The following is a 21,703-nucleotide window of genomic DNA, read 5'->3' as shown; positions in this document are numbered from 1 at the left end:
ATCCACTCTGCTTCCTGCCTGAATGAGCAGATGGGGGAGAATGTATGGGGGGGGGGGAGGCAGACTTGACCTTACTTCACTAAGATCCGGCTCGATGTCAGGCTGCTAACATGTTCTGGCATTTTCTTCACGCGCTGGATGACAATGGTGGATAGACGAACAAAGTTCAAGGTGCCCTCTTTGATTTGACCTACAAGAATGCCTCGGAGCTGCAGCCATACTGTACCAGCCAAGGTTTTCCAATAAAGAGCTACAGCGGAATGTAAATCATTCAGTGGCATTCATATGTTTCTCACTCTACACAAAGCTTGTGAACAGAAAGGACAGCAGTACTCTGTCTTCCAAGTTCTGTCGACTTTAAATAGGAGAAAGAAAAATGTACCTTTCATGTGTCGTCCTCACTATCTCTGACAATTAATTGTCTGAGGATAAGTTGCCTATTTTATACCCGATGATATTATCACATATGTACTCCAGCCTCACTTACCCTGGCTTTATGAGAAAGTTGTTTATGTGCACAGAAAGCAAATGTGTGCTTTGTGCATGAGATTTGTTTTTGTGGTTTTACACACGGAAAACCACAAAGATTTGCATAACTTTTGAAGTTTTCATTTTAGTTCAAGGTGTTCTTATTGAACCATGACCGAAGATTGTTAAGTCTTACAGTAATCTTAACCATGATCTTAACACAAAATTTAAAGGGATAATTTGATATATTGTGAAATAAACTGTACTGAGTTAAATCAGTTAGTTCAGTTAGCTACTTGTTAGCAAGCTAATGTGGTTAGCTTAGCTTACAAAAGACTGGAAACGGAAGAACTAGCATGGCTCTATTCAAAAGTAAAAAAACTAATTAAGTAATTATATTTTGCTTGTTTAATCCATATCAACATGTATTTCAGCAAACGAAATATAATGTGTTCATTAGTAAGCTTTAGAGTTTTTTTTCCATTTTTATTGTGAGCTTTAGAGGTTCTGGTGTTTAGGTGTTTTTTTCCCATTTGGATGAGCCAGACTAGCTGTTTTCCCCTGCTTCCAGTGTTTATGCTAAGCTAAGCAAACAGTCTCCAGGGCTTCATATTTGGCATACAGAAATAAGAGTAATATCAATCTTCTCATCTAACTCTCAGCAAGAAAGCGAATAAGCGTATTTCCCAAAAAGTTAACACCTTTTTCATATAGTTAACAATTATAAATACTATGTTTCTTTCCAGCTTTGTCACATACTACCTCGTGGTATAACATTAAAGATCACTTCATGCTCATTTCAAAAGATTTTAGAATAAAAACTGTGGATGATTTTTAGCAGTGACCATGATTACATTCTCACCTGGACGGATCTCTGCTGGTAATGGATCTGGGTGACGCTGGACTGGGAGGACGAGGAGGTAAACTCCTGGTTCTCAAACTGTCTCTTTACGCTGGCCAGGCCACCAGGCAGCGAACAAGCCTCTGACTCATCCATCATCTATGAGCAGAAAACAGACAACACAAATTACACCTGGAAATCCACCTCTTTATGTATCATAGATTAAATACACTGTAAACCTACAGTTTATATGGGATTGAGGAGATTGAATTTGACCCAGCATGAACCAATCTATTCTCTCATTGTTTGTGAATATGTTAAACATTCACTTATGCTAATATAAAAGTGGATGCAATAGCATTATGATAATGCTTATAGAGGCAATTTTAAAGCATTACTGTAACAATGTAGATAACGTGGTTCCTTTAGGATTCTAGAGGGTGTAAAGAGCAGTAGGGAAGGTAATGTAGTGTACGTATCACCTTAAATAATACTGACACAAGGTGTAGGTCAAACAGGACAAAGTTACATCTTTGTGGTACAACTAGCTGAAAGAGTAATAAGACCTAAATTAAAGCAACTGAGTCTATTTTCATGTTTATTTTTGGCAGAAATTTAAGAAACAGATGGCAGGCACCCAATTTTAATGGATTTACTTTTCCATATCTATCCTGCAACAGAGAGTGAAACATCAATAGGACATTTGGTATTTCAGATTATTCATTTTAATGGAACAACAAAGCTTTTCATTACTTTTTATTGGGCTATGGAAGGAATTATTAAAATACAAAAGCCTGGTTCCTTTGTAAAGATGAGGAGGAGAGAAAAAGGCTTTCTAAATCTCATCAGCATGGAAGATGTACAGCAGTCCTCACCCTACGAGATCTGGGTGAGAATGACTATTTGATACAATAATATCCTTTTGGGATTGTCAATTACTTTCCTGATAAAACATTTATAGGTAGTTTTCTGCATATAGCTTCAAGGAAACTGCAATATATATGAGCATTTCCAAGCTTAATGCTGTCTCTGTGTGTGTGTGTATGTGATTGCATGTCGGAGCACATGCAACCGTCACCTTTCCTTTTTAATGCAAATGAGGGGTACAATGCAGTTATTGCAGAGGAGTTAAGGTCAGTGGTATTCTATGGCAGGCCACCATGTTATCAATATTTGACTGCTTCAGGGTACAATAGCTCCATTGATGTGACATGAAACATCTCTCATTTAAAGTGACTGTCATACAGACATGTCCGCCTTAGCATGCATACAGGCAGGGTTGAGAGGAACTGCAGGAAGCGTAGGAATTTACGCACTTTGGTTAAGATTTAATATTTAAATAATTTCAACGTTTGGGGAAATAGGCTTATTTGTTTTCTTGCAGTGAGTTAGATGAGAAGACTGCATTTCAAGAGAGACTTCTTATCTAACTCTCAGCAAGAAAGCAAATAAGCGTATTTCCCAAAACATCTAGTATTCCTTTAAGGTTAGGAAAAGATTGTGTTTTTTATTGAAGTAAACATCTTTCTCATGCTTCAGGTAACCTTTTCCAAATTAAACCAAAACCACATTTTTTCCCTTTAACCGAGTGCTGTGTGCCTAAACATTACCATAAAAAAAAGTGTAATCATGCTTTAGTTGCTACAAGCAGATATTAAAAAGAAAGCAAATGTAATACTACTAATATTTGCTGCATGACAGACTGGATGGACTGGAGGTCTGCTATCTTTAAACACCTTGTCACTTGTGTGTAGACATGTAGACGACAGCTGCAAAAGGTAGTGAAGAAAAACAAAATTCCCATGCAGATTCCGTCTGGCAACTAGCCCCCCCCCACCCCCACCCCTTTTTTGCACCCACCACTACCCTTATCACCCCCCTCCTCACACACACACACACACACATCCCCATTCAGCTGTCAGTCGCCACCACATGAGGCCTGACACTGTGGATCAACTGATGTTGGGGAGGTTGAAGCGCTGCCACACCGGCAATCACTGAAAAAAAAGTGCAAGAAGACGATTCAGTGAGTCCTGTGTGAAGCTACTCTAAGCTGCTCTTTGGGGGCCAGTAATGCTTAACTATTGTTATTATCCAACTATCATTAAAATAATATAGAAGATCTATTGCATTTGTCCAACGGTTGTTATTTTAAAGATAATTATGTGTTACAGCCATTTATAAAAAGCAACAAGCCACTTGAGGCAGCGTTCACAGTGATTTTAGTGCAGCTGGAAAAGCACACTGTATTATGTTAACAACATCTCTCATGTGTTCTGAAATAGCTGTAAAGCTCAAGGCCTCAAGTGGCTTGTTGCCATGCAGACCTGTGACCAGCTAACAGATAATGCACTCACTGAAAATCAAGACTCATAATGGGAGCTGAAGTTATTCCGCATAGTGGAGGGCAACATTTTAAAAAATGAACATCATCATTCTTTATCATTAGATTTTCTGTTTATTTTTTTAATTCTATTAATTTTTTTAATCAGTACTGTATAATCACAGCCTTTTATGGATTATTCACATCAACTGTGTCATTTCATTCATTCACAAAGGCTCCAGAAGGTGGCAGGTCACTCTCTACGGTGTGACCTGATTCCTGACTGATGGACATTGATTATTTATCACCTAACAGACCAGTGATTCAAGGTTTGAACATGATGCTTGAATTACTGTTAATCCCTGTTAATATTCCTTTAATTTGATCCTTCATTGTGACACACCCTGTAAAGTTGGTTTCAATACTTGCACAACAAAGCATTCATTGATTACATTTCTCATTTTTAATAATGATGACTGAGATATCACCGCAGGTACATATGATGAATTAATGATATAGGTGCTATAAATAGCAACAGCCGTGTGTAACGGTCACACGTAGTGACAGCTGCTCTGGCATTGCTGGAGAACCTCGTCGATTCAAACAATCAATGAAGGAGTGGTGGAGCAGGAAGCGTATTGATATGCAAAGGGACGATTAAGGGTGTGTCTACATCAATTTATGGCTTATTATGAAAGTGGAAATGAGGCTCGTGCACCTACAATGATTTATGCAGCAGTCATGCCTGGGCACCGCCTTATAAATCTGACAAAAAAAAAGAATGTGTATGCATATTTCTGGCTTTGTGCACACACACACACACAGTTTTAGTTGTGAGTTTTATGCATCTGGCGCCAGCTGTGCCGGCTGATTGCTCAGTTGCATTAATTAGGCTGATGATGTCACTGGCCTACAACGCTGGCAGCACAGAGCATCAACACCCAATGCTCTGCACGTCATGTCAACAACTTCAGTACCTTTGAAGCTTTTAAACTATACTGTTCAAGGAAGGATTATACCTGCTGATGGCAAATACTTCTTAAAGAAGCGATATTGACTTTGATCAGCTATTCTACTGTTTTTGTGAATTTTCCATAGATTAAAGTCTTTTTCATGAAGTGTCTCCAACTTTCTTCCAGGTGTCAAGTCTGATATTAGCAGTTAGATGTTTAAATTCACTACATGATGTGAAACGTTCCTGCACAGCTCTGTTGGCTCCTCTTGCGTGTTAAGAAACGAACAGAAGAACTCTTGAATACTTTAGGATCTTTAGTGGATATAAATTATTATACTCTCATGAACTTGACCTCTTCTGTTCTCTTGTAAATCACTTCAGTTGTCCTGGCTGGAATGCTGATTTCATAGGCAAAACTGAATGCTGCTTGATTGCCAGGTTAAGCGAACATGCAAGAGGGCCCAGTGGTGGTGTGTACAAAGGGGGCACTCTGCCGATTTTACACATGAAGTTCAGTTTAGTCGTCATGGATAGTGCTACTCAGCCTGTGATAACAGCTGTGCAGTATGATATCTTCTACGGCTGTCAAATAGCTGTCTAGAGGTGACAAAATAACCCCTATGAGATCATTATGGCAAGCTGTGATTGTGTTTGAGACTACAATCTTATAACAGAAAGCCTGCATTGTGTAAACCTATGATATAATCAGACTAAACATCTTATAAGTTTCATCACTGCGGTCCTTCTCTATCTCCGCTTTCAATCTACAGCAGGTAATAACATTTCAGAGCCTATAAGTGATATTTCCATTAAGTTGTTATGTACTGTAGTAGTAGACCATAATTTACAAGCAAAGAACAGACATTTTCCAGTTCGTAGAGCTTTATTTTAGAAATTGAGCTGACTTACTGTAATGGCCTTGGCTGACTGACTGCTCACACAGTTGAATTATTGGGTTTATAAAGTGCATGCAGTCTCTTCGAAGCTGCTGAGGCTTATTTTTGTCCTTGGTACTGACTAATGACTCAGTGATATTCAGAAATGTTTTTTTTGTGTGTGTTTAATTAAAGGAGGAATCATGTGTGAAGGCTTGCTGATGTGCTGGCTGTGTGGGTTCATCTGAATTTGCTGCAGAGTACTTGTTTTTTCTGCACAGATGCAGTTGAAATTACTCTGACATGGTGATTGATGGTTTTGTGCGCTGCTCTCTGTACTATAACAAGATGTATGTGTGGCTACCGCTGCCTGCATGTCGTCAGTGCTTTTCAAATTACGATTCTGACTGTGACACAAAAACATACTTACGTACTATATAATCAAATTGAATATTATTTCATATATACAGAAGCAGTCAAAAGTTTGGACACATCTTCCCATTCCCTTGAATGAGAAAGTGTGTCCAGACTTTTGACCGCTACTGTCATCTTTTAAAAAAACACAGTCTTGAAAATAACTTTTCACATTTAATATTGAAACCGCATGGATCAAAAGCTTTCTGTTGAGGGTAGAATTTCTCATATTTGCTAGAGACTTATGTGGCGTGATGGGTGATGTTTTAAGTTAACTGACTGTCACATAAAGTTTCCATTGTATCAATAATGGGGTTGAAGACTAATAGTGCCCATATCATAAAATAATCACCAGTAGTAATAGAGATTTGATGCCTGAGGTGAGAAAATATGTTTTTCTAGAAGTTAAATATGTCCTTAATGTGGGGTGTTAAGAAAAGTAATAGATTTTGGTAAAAATCTAAAAATTTCAAAGTCCAAATCCTAATCATTTTGTGGAATGACTCATATAACCTTAAAGGCCATTGGTGGAAGAAGTACTTCCTCAAGTAAAGTACTAATAAAGTTCTGCATCGAAAATCTTACTGAAGTACAAGTACATAAGTACTATCAGCTAAATGTACTTAAATGATCAAAAGTAAAAGTACTGGTTCTGCAGAAAAATATACTGAATATATACAGTATTTTATATACCACAGTATTCGATTGTTGCTACTGATGCATCAAGGTGTAAAAGGTTAGGTAGTTTATTCCACTGGTTCCCAACGTAGGGGTTGGGCCTCCTCCAAAGGCTCACAAGATAAATCTAGGGGGTCGTAGGGTGATTAATGGGGTAGGAGAGAAGAAGAAGCTAAGTTCTGCTACACACATTTCTATTGATTGTTTGGACTTCTCTAATCTCTGCTGTTTTATGAAATATAATTTTACTTCTCTGGGCCTCCTAAATGAAACCATGTGAGAAGTTTAGAGGGGAAATGTTTCTCTGGTGGAACTGCTAACAACTCATCTGAAATGTGATGAGGAGCCCCCAACTAGACATTACTTTTACAATATTTCTATAAAGTAGCATTGAATCAAATTTTTAGTTAAATACAGTACTTGAGAAAATATACTTAGTACTGCTAAAGGCTTTAGCAATGAACCACCCAGCTGCAGATCTACAGTACTGAACTGGCTTTAATTTGTTATAACAAGCTCCAGATTTTTTTAATTCATGTTGAGCAATTAATGTTATATCGTGCGGAAACAACAGCCCTACTGTATATAAAACGACTGTTGATCCCTGCTGAGTCCATCACACTCTAGAGGTTTAGTTTTGCTGTCCAGTGCTGAGCCTTGTGACAAATAATCCTACCAGAACCCTGTGACATCTGTCCCCCTTTTTTGTCTTGCTCTACAAAGTAGCCCACAAGCAGGACAGTGTTCAGTGACAGCAGATTTGTTCTTTTGGGGAGAATTAAATGACAGAAATTTGGTCCTAAATACTAGGAATGTTTGTCACATATTGTCCATTTATCACCTTGTTGAAAACATTCAACATCCATATATGTGTCTGTCTGCCAGCTCTGTGGCTGCCTGCGTATCCTGACTGCCATCTCTTGTTACATCCATGTGGAAGTATCGTCTTACCGCAGCAGAGGAGGAACTGCTGGTTTCTTTGCTGGATACGGCAGCCTGATACATCGCCAGCCGCTCTTTCACCGACACCGGCTCGGACTCCTGCTCGTCAGCGCTGAAGGCCCTGTTCACCTGGTTCGGCTCTTCCTCAGGACGTCCTGACCTGGATCTACCTGCACCTGCACACACACACACACACACACACATAAACACACAAAAAATGAGATGAGAATGCCCTTCATCTATGCAAGAGTCCTTAGATCGTTATGGAAGATGTAGCCGAACTCAACTTCATGTCACCATCAAATATGTCTTCCAAAATGTCTCATTGCTCTTTTGGCACATCAATGAAGACTGATGCAGAGTTTGCCCTTTAGTAATTGGACTTGGACGGCTTTGTATGAGGTCATTATTGTGGAAGAGGTTGAGGTGAAGTTTCAACCAGAATCGATGGAGTAGATTTTTCATTTAGCTGTTTCACAGAGAACAGCACCCTTACTAAAATATTACATAATCATATTGTAGCATTGTAATTACACGGATGACGGGTTTACAATAAACCACTTCATTGGGAAAGGAAATAAACACATGTATACACTATAGTGTTGTAGCTTTAGTTTCATAACTGCTTCAAATCCCAGCCTTTCTGATAAAGACATCTGCTTACTTGTAGATATTGCAGATATTTTAACCAAGAAGTGGCCACAGGCAAACAATCCGTAACAAATGTCGACACAAAGCCGACGCGGAGTATTCATCAATCACAAAGCACTACTTTGTGATTCTTCATATTGCTCAGCACGTCCCTGCGGACAGCCAATTAGTGAAGACCATTGATTTTACATTTGACTTTTCTGTGCTACAAAGCATCATTAGGCAACAGAGAAGGCTCCGCTAGGGCCCAGTATACACCCACACTGGACCTTTCAGCTCTTGGCATGTTCTCTCTCTCTCTGGGCAACAACACTGTGGGATGAAAGAAGACCCTAAATAGAAAGTATTTTTTCTCATTACGTGCTCACCCTGTAACCTTTTGACATTTTTGAAATCCTCCTCCTTGTTGTGTTTTCAAACTAGGTGCTTACATATTTTTCTGCGCGTGTATGTGTCTAACTCTGGCTCAAACTAGAAGTCATTATGAGTTCTACTGCGGAAAAGTCTTACAGCAGCTGCCTCTTAAATGCATATGGATCTAGTATAGAGATCAGTGACAGATTCAGTGCTTGGTATAGTACTGTTCATGCTTAGCGGTGCAGAGAGAGCTATCTTAACACCTCTCTCAGCTCATTTATAGTACAGTATATCTATGAATACACATGCTTGATATAACCTTTTCCTGAAGCCTATATCATCAGAATGAAGAAATCAAACACCCACAGGTTTGACCTCAGTATCTGGTAGATAAAACCACATGATTTCAAATGAGTCATAAATCCAGACTAAAAACCAATCATACCGGCACCATCACACCAGCATTTAAAATGGTGAGATTAATAAATTGATTCCAATGGAACTCATGTCGGCTGGATCAGTGGTTTTGCTCATGAGGGTGAAGTGGGCCCATGCAAATTTTTCACATCTACTTGGACTTGCTGACAGGCAACAGGGCTGCAAAGTGGTTCCAGAAGTGTTTCCCGTTCTGTATTCCCCTTTCACTTTTTTCTTTAAACAATATCTTCCATTTTACTGAGTGTATAAAGACAAATAGGACTCATGGATTATGTAAATATCTTACAGGTTTATGTTATGACCACCGGTTTTAATCATTTCAACCTCGTTTCAGAGACATCAAACAGCTCTAAATACAATAAAAACCATGAGCCTCAGCTGCTCTTCCTATGACCAGAAAGCTAGAGGCATGAATTAGCATGGTAGCAAATTCCAAATGCTTCATTATTGAATTTGTGGACAAAGCACAATGTCCTAAATTGATCCAGAATCCAAAAGTGTATTGATTTAAGCTGCAGGTTTCATTGTCAGTCGGAGCTATCATTAGTTTGCACCCGCCATCAGCGGCGCACGTAACAGAAATTGACTGGATGTTTTTATGTACCTTTGAGTTTTTAATCAAAGAACCAGACATTTTTCTAACAAAGCTGTTCATCTTTTGTACTGATGATTCAACCGGGGTAGTCTCATGTCGATCCAAGCTGTAGACGTATTCCAACTGTGTGTTCTGACGTTTTTTATGGGAAAAATTAATAGCAGTTTTATTTCCGGAAGTAGGGGCGCTGGAAATAGAACTCTTGACAGTACTGAACTTGAAGGGAGCAGAGAAGGAAGCCATCATAGCTAATGAGCAGTGTTGCACCATCTACTTTTATTTAGCCTCCTCCATCAGAGCGTAAACAGCTCCATAAAAGAGGAATGGTTAGAAGACAGTTATGAGAAAGGAGTTGATGGTACAACTACGTCTCATAAATAAACTGCGTGAACTTAATGTCTTGTTAGCGATTGATCTAACAAGCTAACTGTTAGCAATTTCCCTGCTGGCTTCTCTTTCTGATGGGTTACTGCCAGGAAGAAAACCATGTTCCCGCCTGGCTAGCGTATTAGTGGTTACCTCGCAAGCAGCTCACCAGCTAGCCCTGCGAGTAGCCATAAACGTCACCAAGTTTCTGGAAACACATATTTCAGGAAGATATGTGGATGAAGTTCTCTGTGCCATGTACCAGTGTGACCAGGTCTTAATTCAGACAACATGTGATAAAAGCATGCTCTACTCATCCTACCAATTTTAGCTTTCTGCTACACCTGGCATGTTAGTGTAACCAATAACCAGACAGGGAGAGAAAATAGGATGTTCGAGACAGCAGCATCTGAAAATAAACAGGGTTTTTACCCGCTACATCCTATTAATATGGGTCAGAAATCCTACACCTGAGGTTGCGGTGTAACCTCATACCTGCTAGATGACAGAAGCACAAGGATAATGCCCTCATTTATCACCAGAGATAAATGTTCACGTCATGGTCTGGAGCTGTCAGAGAGGCAAAGACATGAGGGTTTTTGATGCCTGAGAGTGGTGACAACAACGCTCTGGATATCTCAGGCTTCTGAGAGGGGTATGCTGCATGCAAAGCTGCCATAGCAGGGAGGTGAGGTAACCAGGCTCCAGGGAGGGGAAGGGGGGGGGGGGAGGCTGACTGGAAGAAAAAAAAATAAACCCAGCCTTTTTATAAACCGGCCCTGTCTGCAGCGTCATCTTCCCCTGTAACAGGATGATTTATGGAGTGGAAGTGTGTGTCGATGTGTATATGTGTGAGAGAGAAATCAAAGGATAAAAAGAAGTTGGATTTCAAAATTCAAGAACTTCTAATGAGATAGAATATTTTCAAAGATTTACGAAGTGTTTTCTCCATCTCCCCATGCTGCCTCTAATTAGTACTGGCACCGACGGATGTTTAATTAGCATTAATAATTGCTTTCAAACACTGTCTCATTGCTTTAGATGCCCCAATATAATGAAGGCCAAGTCTGTTTACAGTGTGATATTGATAGCAGGAAGAGAAAAAACAATTCACAGGCTTACACTTCAAACCTGTGTCATTTCTGTTTCTGATGGAGAACATATTGACCTGCTTATTGACATATTTACCACTACACTAGCTATTATTTTTTTCTTCTTCTTTATTTATTTTTAGTTTCTTATCTCTTCATTGCCACATCGGCGGCGGCACTGGGTGGTGGGGGGTGGGGGTAATGGAAGTGGGGGTCACTGGGGGAGGCCACGCTGCTGCCGGTATGCACGACTCAGCGGCTATATTGGGCCGAGCCGAGGGGCATTGACCTCCCTGTCACTGCCCCATCGCCGCAGCCTGGCGAGGTGAGGCGCTGCCCCGCCGGCTGGCTAAAAGTGAGGAGGTGTTGGGAAAGAGACAATAGAGGAGAATGTGCCCAGGAAAGACAGAGAAAAGGAATAAGAGAGTAATTTCAGTGTTTAAGGGTGTGAGAGAAGGCAGTATGTCTTAGCATCTCAAAGCTAAACCAAGACCCATAGATCTATGTCAAGTAGAGGCCGTCACCTAATCACAGAGGTGTCACCCCCTTCACTGCCCTCTCCCCACAACAGAAGCCTAAAGCAACCCAATTTTTCTGTTCACTACTTACTGACCAAAGCTTTTGGCTGGCGAGGTTAGACAGGAGCGCCAAAATGAGCTACACTAATTGAAATGTCAGCCATGGAGGGCGATTTCTCCTTACGGACGAAAGCAAAACAGGCACAGTAATTGAGCTGTCAAATCTATCAAAATAACTTCTTTAAATTGAGGCCGGATTGCCTTCGAGTGCTTCCTTATGCTAGGCTAAGCACTTTGTCTCCGATTTGCTATGCTTTCAGAATATTCCAGATCAGATTGCTGCTGGTTATGTCTGGTGGAAGGAAACAAGAAGAGCCCCATGCATCTTTTATGACAACGCACAAATCCTAGTGGAATCACAGAAAACCTACTGAAATATCACGTCTCATTCTTTATGAAGCTCCAGCATCCAATGTTCCGACACAATTCAGTCCCTCCATTCAATCTTATTTCTGATTTTACACCGAAGACGTCTCATGTCTGCGCAGCCTGGGTACATCAAACCAATTCATTATTGACTAAAATGTCATCTACCGTTTCCAATCTGTCTCCTTCCACTTGTGCTCCAGTGGAAAATCACCTTGAAAGAGCTGTACTGACAGTGGGGCTTATGTTGATAGCTATGCAACAAGAGTCACCCTTTAAATGCTGATAATCCACACAGATCACTTACCTTCTTCAACTGTGTAGGTTGCTCTTTACGTCAAATGACAATAGAATCCAAGCTATATAGAAAAGGGTCTTGGAACTCCGGAAAATTAAATGGGCTTAGTCACCCGGCCTTAACCCAGCAAAGAAAGAAAATCCTGGGCAGAGACAGACAGTGAGGCTTGGAGGCCAGCTCCAGCAGTGTGCTCCACAGCTCAATGAGGCCCAGGCATCCAGTGACAGCTGATTTTATTTTAGAAGTCCCCCTTCGTAAAAAATAGGATGGACTTAGGGGAGAGGGTAGGTGGATGTGGGTTGGCTGTTTTTAGTATCATGTATCGAGGTACCCAACATGCCCTTAACCTTATGTCACAGTAGTCTTATAGAGACAGACGTCCCATACTGTGAATTGGAAAAACAGACATCCTTCGTTTAAACAGCAGAGATCAGGGAGACATGGCATTTGAAATGGCTGCTTGTTAGCATGGTGAATATCATTCATGACTCAGCACGAATAATGGAGATAGATTTCATACACACTGCTTCATAGACGACATATAACTACAGAGAAACACTGGGAAAGTGACACAGCTTATACCAGTCTGTAACATGTTAATCACAGCAAAACAAAAAAGATTTGATTCACATGTTCTCTTAAAAGAATAGTTCAGCATTTTGGGAAACACGCTTATATGCTTTCTTGTGGCGAGTTAGATGAGTGGATCAATACGACTCTCATCATGTCTGTACTCTCAAGTATAGGAAATAGGGCAGGAGGCAATTAGCTTAGCATAGCAAAAAGACTGGCTAGCTGTTTCCCCCTATTTCCAGTCTTTATGCTAAGCTAAGCTAATGAGCTTCTGGCTTACAGACATGAGGATGGTATCGATTGTCTTATCCAACTCTCAGCTGTTTTTTCTCAAAATGTCAAACCACTCCTTTGAAACAGCTGGCTGGACATGAAATTGACTTGCCCAGGTCATACTAATATACCGTTTCACTACATAGCCCTGCCTCTATATGTGCATTATTGATTATTGAGCTATGTGACCATTCGTCGGGGAATGGATATGTTAACGCTACTTCTAGATCAATGCCTCTTCTCAAGCTGACAGTCTGACAATCTGTTCAAACTGCTGTTGCATACAGCAGTTCTGAAATACTCATATTTTGACCTGCAATGTCCCTCTTGAGTTAAATATTGCTGGTAAAAGCTGCTCGACTCAATGGGGTGAATGATTTAAAACATTCTGGTAAAAGGAGTTGAGCGAACCTTTCTAGGTGAACCTTTGCTTAACCCATCTTGTACACTGTATGCCTGCCATCAAGATGTCTTTGAACCTTTTTCAAAGACAGCTCCTCAGAAGGACAGTAAGCCACTCAAAACCAATGCAAAGTGAGAAAATTCAGTGCAGAGGGCCTGAGAGGAGTGAGCTAGAATCCTTTAACGATCAAGAAACACTCCATGTATGATATGATAATATATCATATCCTCTCTTTCTCTCTTACTCTCTGACTTTCTTTCTTTTGTTCCTCCTTCTTCTTTCTTGGACATACATTGCCCTAAAGCAATGGCAAAGGTCCTCTTTCAAACCAGTGACCTTTTGTTTGTGTGTGATCAGCCCGGGGCCTTTCATTCACACTTTCTTAGCCTACATCCTTTTTGACAGTACAAGAGCATATCTATCTTAACCCAAGAGGAATCATTTATGTCAATTCTCTCCATATCATTAGCTGTGATCACAACTGTCTACCCACCTCATTTATGAAACACAGGGTGTTCTCCGGGAAGCCCACCCCATGAGCTGCTGTTGGCAGCACATCTACTTGAGAATATCGTGGTTATCAGGCTTGTAGAGAAGCTGTACTCTGTTTATAATCCCACTGAGATTGCACATGGATTTCCTGTTCCCATAGTGGAAAATAAACATACTCCGGTAGAATACCTAATGAAGGGGCCAGAGAATATCCCCACACTGAAGTCCACACTCAAGTGAGCTTTAAACTAAAATAACTTTCGGACAATTTAACAGTCTATGTAGTTAGTAACTGTGAATTGTGAAAGTAAGTGTAAGTAAAGAGATTTACTGTTCCATGCAATGTAATAGTGAGCCTAATTTACTGTATCTGGATTTGATAAAGTTGTGCTAATCAATGCTAATGGCTCAAGGAATATTTCACCTGCTATTTTTGTCTGTGAGAACACAATTTCAAGATGTTCCCAATCACTTTCAACTTAATTTCAGCTGGTTATTGGTGGAAATGATGTTACTTTACAACTGAATGGACAAGGTCATCAGATATTATCCTCAGGCCACAAAAACACATGACAAAGTAGTGTTATTACAACCCTGTGAACAATGATATATTACCTCTTCAGATGTGTCTCTTGAAACTTTGATCTAAGAAACCAGCTTATTGCTTTCTTTTATAAATGTGTAAATTATTTCTGGCAGACGTGTCAAGTCAAGTTCAGTCGCATGGCCTTTCATTGTTACAATCATGAAGGGCTTGACAACAGATTCGTTTTAAGCAACACTTTAAAATGACACTTTAGACCCTACTCCACCTACGCACCTGTCACAAAGAGATTTTTTGATGATCTAAGAAAAACATTCAAAATTCTCTGATTCCAACTTCTCAAAAGTGAATATGATAGTCTATGACAGTAAACTGAATATCTTTGGGTTCTGGACTGTTGCTCAACAAGACATGAGAGGAAATTAACTTGGGTTTTGGGAAACACTGATCGACATTTTTCACCATTTTCTGACAATTTATGGACCAAACAACTAATCGATTAAACCAAGAAAATATTCAACAGATTAATTCAATAACGGACATAATCATTAGTTGCAGCCCTAAAGGAAACAATATCCCTTCTAAGCTGTCTGGGTGAGCAATGGGTGCCATTTTCAACAAAAAAATAAATACATATTTAAAGGTTTTCAGACAGATTAAAAAAGAGGCACAGTGTGTTAGTGAGCTATAGAGGTCCTGGTAGGCAGATTAGTTTTACCTTTGGAGAAAGCCAGGCTAACTGTTTCCCCCTGATTCCAGTGTTAATGCTAAGCTTAGCTAACTGGCTGCAGGCTTTCGCTTTCTATTTAGCTCACGGACAATGAAAGTGATATCAATCTTCTCATCTAAATCTCATTAAGAAAGTGAATAAGCGTGCCGTGTGTTTATATAGGCAACATAAAGAAAGAACACAATCGCTTGGGAAAACACTGTGTCCAACATTGGTCAAGGTGAAACCACAGATATTAACAGTGTGATTAAGATAAAACACTTTGAGTACAATGACCCATTTGCTCAACGAGGTTGTGAAACATTATGCTTAAAGGTGAAGGACTGGAAGGTGAAGGAACAATTATCTTGCATATTTCCATCCATTTCAAACCTATACTGCTCAATTAATCAATACACAATATAGCCAGAACCTCAATTTTCAATTTCCAAACATAAATCAGGTCTTAAGGGCTAAATTGAGTCCCATAATTACTAAGGGAGTCAAAAGTGAAATTGACAGGAAGAAAATCTTTGTTTTTCCTGAGGATAATATTATAAAGAGATCATCATTTGGAAGGCAAATCTGGGAGGAGATTAATTAAAACAAAAACAGTTTTTCGGCAAATCCAGCCCCAGTTGGCAGCATTTGCACACTTGCACACGCAAACGAAAAAATCTCTAGGGCCATGCATGTCTGACAAGTTTAATTATATATATACATATATATATATATATATATATATATATATAGAGAGAGAGAGAGAGAGAGCGAGGGAATCTGTGGCTGTTTAAACTTGTATAACATATAAATATATAAAAGCACAAGTATTGAGCACCCACTATTGTGTGTGACACAAAGCCAGCCACAGTTTCATGGTAGTGATTCTGGTGTAACATGAGAGGAAACAAGTAAACAAGGATGCCTATTTAGAAAGAGCAGCAGCACGGAGATTTAGAGGTGAGCTTTGCATCTGTTTAAAGCACAGTTACACCACCACTGTGCTTTATTTAAACATTGTAGCTTTGCAGGAAACAGCTACTGTAGCCCCCCTCGCCACAAACGTCAGTCATTTGACCTCGCACATTATGCGACATTGCCACTGACAACTTGTCAGCCAAGACAAAAGCCGTCGCTCAGTCAGGACGACGGGAAAGCGGAGGATCGTCAACAAGCTCCAATTTTAGACGTGTTGTGGAGATTTAGAGGCGCGTAGGGCGACACGAAAGCCTTGTTGATCTCAGGTAGAGATGGAGAGGCTATCAGTCTGCGTGTGTGTGTGTGTATATTGAGTGTAAGCATGCATGGTTGAGTTTATGAATGTGTGTGTGCAAAGGTGTTTTAAACACTGGGATGCCACTTTGAGGCAGTTGCCTGTCAACACATTCATCACTATAGTTTGTCACTACCAACTATCACCACCTTTCTTTGTCAATTTTTTATTTCAGTTTGCATTGGCATGACATGTAAAGCAGCTATAATCAATATTTTTATGTTTACAATGGATCACATGACTAATTGTATGTAAGGCTAATTCTGAGACTCTACAGAGTGTTGTAGAGTCTTTCAGCTTTTGTTTTTTTTACTGTTTTATTCACTCTCATTGCTTTCACCAGCATTTTTTCAGTAGGAGCAGGCAGCTGTTTTCAGTGAAAAAACTAAAAACCTACAATATGCTACCTGCCCAGCACCAAATGGCATCCAGACAAAGTTATAACCTAGCTGATGAACATAGTGGAGCATTCAGCTGCTAAAGAGCCAGATATTTTTCTCTTGTTGGAGGCAAATAACAGCTAAAAGGAGAGAGAATATTGAACTTATATTCATTAGTTAGTCTAAACATGACTCCAAACAAATGCTAAAGTTGCTCCATATCTGCTGGATATGTAAATAGGCAACCTTTTGTTAACAAGTTTGCTATAGCAACTGAAAAGGTCCATGTTGTGTTAACAGCTTGTTTCCACAGTTCATATAGCCAGTCTGATTTTACAAATACAGTCAGGTCAAAAGCTTCTCATGTGTTGTTTTCATGTATTACATTTATTTTGTACATGACACATATTATATGTAAATGTAAAAATGTAAAACAGATGTATGTTGTCAGGTTATTTGTTAGCTGTCTGTGTTTTGTTGTTGCAGTAGGTAACAAACTGAGCTGCTAATCTTGTGGTTTTCCTGTCCTCCCCGACAGAAAAGGTAGTTTTTCATCATCCGGCAAGATCATACAGCCTGGAGGAGCTTTGATAATATTTATCTTGAATGGCTTTATGTTGTTTTTTTTTTACACATAGACAGGAATGTATCTCTTACTGTGTTTAGGTGACAGAGGTTAAAGGTAGAAGCCTCTGCTGGTTTCCATGATTTTATATGGAGACCTCTTTTGAGGGGTGCCCTGATGGTCTAGGGTTTAACGCACCAACCATGAACTGCAATGTCCCCCGTTCACTTCCTGGACCATTGTTGCTTGTCATTCCACGTGTCTTTACTCATTTCCTGTCATTTCTTTGCTGTAGCTGTCCAAAAATGGCATTAAAAATCCCCTAAAATGTATTTTTTCAGTCTCCCATTCATAGCTGATTACTCACTGTATTTAATTAAGATTTTGCTCAGTTTCTTTATTTTTAGATGTTCTGCCAATTTAATTTATCTGCTGAGGGCAGCAGCTCAGCTTGACTGAATTCTTCCTGCAGGTGTTTTTAACAGCTAAATGCTTGCACTGGTCAGTGTGGAGAAGATTAGAGTATTTTGATGAACTTTTAATATAGTTTTACAGAATTCAAATTACAGTTTTTTGAGGGGTATTTAATCCTACTTTTCTGAATCCTCTACTTTCTATTTCTTCCACTCATACACACAATTAATACTCACTCCATGATCAACATATTGAGCTACCCGCGAGGCCACACGTGATAACTAACCATCTTTAGCTTGTTTGTGATGCTCACAGAGTTAAAAAATGGATTGTACCTTGCACTGTAAGCTCTATCTGTGTGTACACTGATATCAGCGCCAGTGGAAAACAAACTCGAGGTAGCCACCACAGCATTGCTATCACAATAATGGAAGCACAGTATCTAGCGAGCCCCAAGCTTCCCATTAAAAACCTGCCAGGGAGGCAGCCTTATCTGGCAATGAACAATCTGGTTTTCAAAAGCTGCTTTCTGACAAATGTTTATCTCATTGGACAAATGGGACACCACATTGCATTAACCATCCTGCAGCCTCGGTTGTTTGTTTGACAGACTAGTGTAACCATGATGCAATAAAGCTAGGCCTCATGTTATATTCTGTAATATATTTGATGTTGTGTCAAAAGTATCTTTTCAAAGAAAATCTCCAAATGAAAAACAAAAAAAAAAATACTCACAAAGAGAGGTGTCCTGAGGTGAAGCCATGGTCTGATCTATTGACGGTTCAAGCTGTGCGAGGCTGCTGGACGTCAGTCTTTTGGATGGGGATGTGTGGACGGTTGTCACTTCCTGGTCAGAGAGAGAAAGAGACAGAGAGAGAGAGAGAGCTATCAGAGGAAACACCTGTGCTATTTCAACAGGGAGATGGAAAGGTGCTGCTACAGGTCGTCAAAAACCATCTGGCTGTGCCCAAATCGCCTGTACACACCCTGACACACATACACTCTAACACACACACACACACACACACACACACAGAAAAAAACACACATGCTACCACACATACCTTAAGTATGAAAAATGATACAGTCAAGCGTCCGGTGACAGTTAAGCTCTAGATTCCTGTGAAACTTTGTTGCTGTCATCTGGTCTGAGCACACGCACACACACACACACACACACACATCTGAGTGTAAAGAAAGATGACCTTGAACACCATGTGAGCATTAGGCATTGACTGGAAAGTTAGTGCAAACAGCACTTGGTTGAATTTTAATAGAGCTACTCTAGCTGTAACTAACAGTGTTTTCACAGGCTTCTATTGATGAAAGGTACAACATTGGTAAATGGCATGTCATTGGTACATACAGGCTTATTTTTCCCCTGGAAGCATTTTGTCAAAACTTAGAAGTCAGCCAGAGCAACACGCCTATTCAGTTGCAAATCATCCCCACGGGGAACAAACACACCTGCGCCTGTGTGTGTGTGTGTCTTTGCAAATATGCCGGTGTGTTTTTTTTTCATTTGCAAATCAAATGTATTCCCTATAGAGTTCTTTCGACAGCTTCTTGCCGAGCATCAACATGGAATGACAACAAATACACAACAGCTCTGTACACGGCAAAACTACGTGGTGCAAACACACACACACACACAAACTTGTGCCTGTCACGCTTGGTCTCCTTCTCCCTGCTGAAGGTGTCAGCCGTAATTTCAAAAATGCACCAAAGGACAAAACGTTGTCCTCCAAAATCCCATTTAGTAAATCCCTGAAAGACATGCATGGTCATTTGCATACTTTCCTACAGTAATACACACACAGACATGCACGCACACACACACACACCATGGCAAAACAAGGATGTAAACATAATCTCTGCCTTTCTGTCACTGTCAGTCTCTCTCTTGCTGAAGTAGCACTCACATCGAATGAAGCTCACGCCAGTGAGCTGCGAGGAGCAAAAGCACATGGTAGAAACCGGCTGCTAACCACAGCTCCCCTGTGCACTGTGTTTGACTGCTCAGAGGTTTTTTGTCTACAACAGGGTGTTACTTTGCTTCGGGGATGATTAAGCGCACTATCAGTGAGGATGTTTTACAGGCCGGTGTGTGAAAAATATGTGTGTGTTTGTGGCAGTTTGAGTTTATTATAGCATGTTACAGAAGTGAATCTGTGGTCTCGGGTTTTCTGTTTCCATTTACACTTAAGCTAATGTGTGTAGTAAATCATCCATCCGATACATGTGGTGAGTGGGTGGGAAGACTTTCTCTGTACTTTAATTGCTACATTTCATTTGCATCACAGAAGATGGAGCACCGTGGAATCTCAGTGAAGAACTGGCAGGAGTGTATATTGTAACCAGGCAAGAACAAGTCAGATAGGTCTCTAAATCGTCTTTAAATCTATACCGTGTCTAAAGTTACAGCATTGAGGCTACGTCACTTCAGGACTTTGTTAGGTTCAATTTACTGTCCAGAAAAGAAATAATAAATTAGGTGTGGCAACTATAACAAATAATCATCACTTGCCAAACTAGAGCTGCAACTAACAATTATTTTCATCGTTGTATAATCTGATTACTGTCTCAATTACTGATTGTTTTATCTATAAAACAGTTAAAATGCCCATCACAATTTAAGGTCTTGAAATATCTTGTTGTGTCCAACCAACAGTCTAAAATAGAAAGATATAATATAAGGTAATATAAAACAGAGAAAAGCAGGCTGTTTGGCATTTTTGCTTGAAAAATGACCACCGATTAACCTATTATCAAAACAGTTGTTGATTAATTCACTCTCAATCAACTAATCAATTCATCAACCAAGTGTTTTTTGTGCTACACCACATTTGGGGCATAATGCTAAAAGCTAACAGATGTAACAGAGAATTACACTTTGTAATCAAGATTGCCAAGAGGTCAGAGGTCATCAGGCAAGGTAGAAATGAAGAGCAGTGCATCATCTGCAAAGGTATGTGGAGGTGAGAAAGTAACCAGGGTTTGAACTTCTCTCTCAAGCTCTCTTTTTTATTCTTCACACAATTACTTTGTCACTTTTCATGTGTACAAACAAGTATAACACTACACATGACTCTGCAGTGAGACTGTCTGAAAGTGTATATCAGAATCCCCATTTGAACCATTGACACGTCTCGCTCTTTTCTATCACACCAGGCTTTTGACCTTGCCTTAGCATTTGGCCATAAAGGCAGTGTATATACCGAAAAAAGGGACCCAGAACTGAACCTTTGTGCACACCATAAAAATATTAATTCTTTAAGGACAGAACTCCCCAGTAGTCTCAACGTCTGTCAGAGCTGAGCCAGCAAAATAATGAGATTATTACCTCTTAATAAGGAGGATATAATTGACATATTACTACTTATTGAGGTCAAAACATACAATAATAGGTATTTTTCTAGCATTCAAGTCTGTTCAGATATTGTTTACGTCTTTGAGCAGAGTGCTGCATTTGGCACTGAAGCAACCGAAATTAGAATTGAAGCCAATAAAATTTGAGAGTTGCAAGTAAACAAGTTTCTCAAAAATACATTAAGTTGGAAAGTGGCCTGAAGTTATTTGTGTTACTGGCATCAATAATCTTTTTTCTTTCCAGAAGAGGCCATACAAAGGCAATTTTCAAAAGCCAAAGGAAAACAATCAGTCTGCAAGGAGAGATTGATAATGTGCAGTAATTCTGCTGACAACAACCAAGGAACCTCTTTACAAAGCTGGTCAAGGGCACAGAGAGAGCTTCAGTGAACACAGTACACAGTTTAAGAAAACAGCATCAGCTACAGTAAGTAGCAAGTCTAAAATTAAAAACATAACAACAAACAGAAAA

At 39.8% G+C, this 21,703-nt stretch overlaps 1 protein-coding gene across 3 annotated transcripts in view; it reads right to left on the bottom strand.

Annotated features, from left to right (window-relative positions):
- xirp2a (xin actin binding repeat containing 2a) overlaps positions 1–21,703 on the bottom strand; it is a 57,543-nt gene that overhangs the window by 12,819 nt on the left and 23,021 nt on the right. Inside the window, exons 5-7 of one of the 3 annotated variants that reach the window (XM_044345072.1) lie at positions 18,598–18,709; positions 7,506–7,672; positions 1,331–1,468 (exon numbers count right to left, since the gene is read on the bottom strand). In XM_044345072.1, the coding sequence (XP_044201007.1) occupies positions 1,331–1,468; positions 7,506–7,672; positions 18,598–18,709 (417 nt within the window). Of the gene's footprint in view, positions 1–1,330; positions 1,469–7,505; positions 7,679–12,245; positions 12,439–18,597; positions 18,710–21,703 lie in introns of those variants that run through there. The other 2 variants (XM_044345073.1, XM_044345074.1) reach the window with 2 other exon arrangements.

This window comes from Thunnus albacares, chromosome 24, assembly GCF_914725855.1.
Source record: "Thunnus albacares chromosome 24, fThuAlb1.1, whole genome shotgun sequence".
NCBI classification, from domain to species: Eukaryota; Metazoa; Chordata; class Actinopteri; order Scombriformes; family Scombridae; genus Thunnus; species Thunnus albacares.
This window is presented reverse-complemented; position numbering and strand designations above follow the sequence as displayed.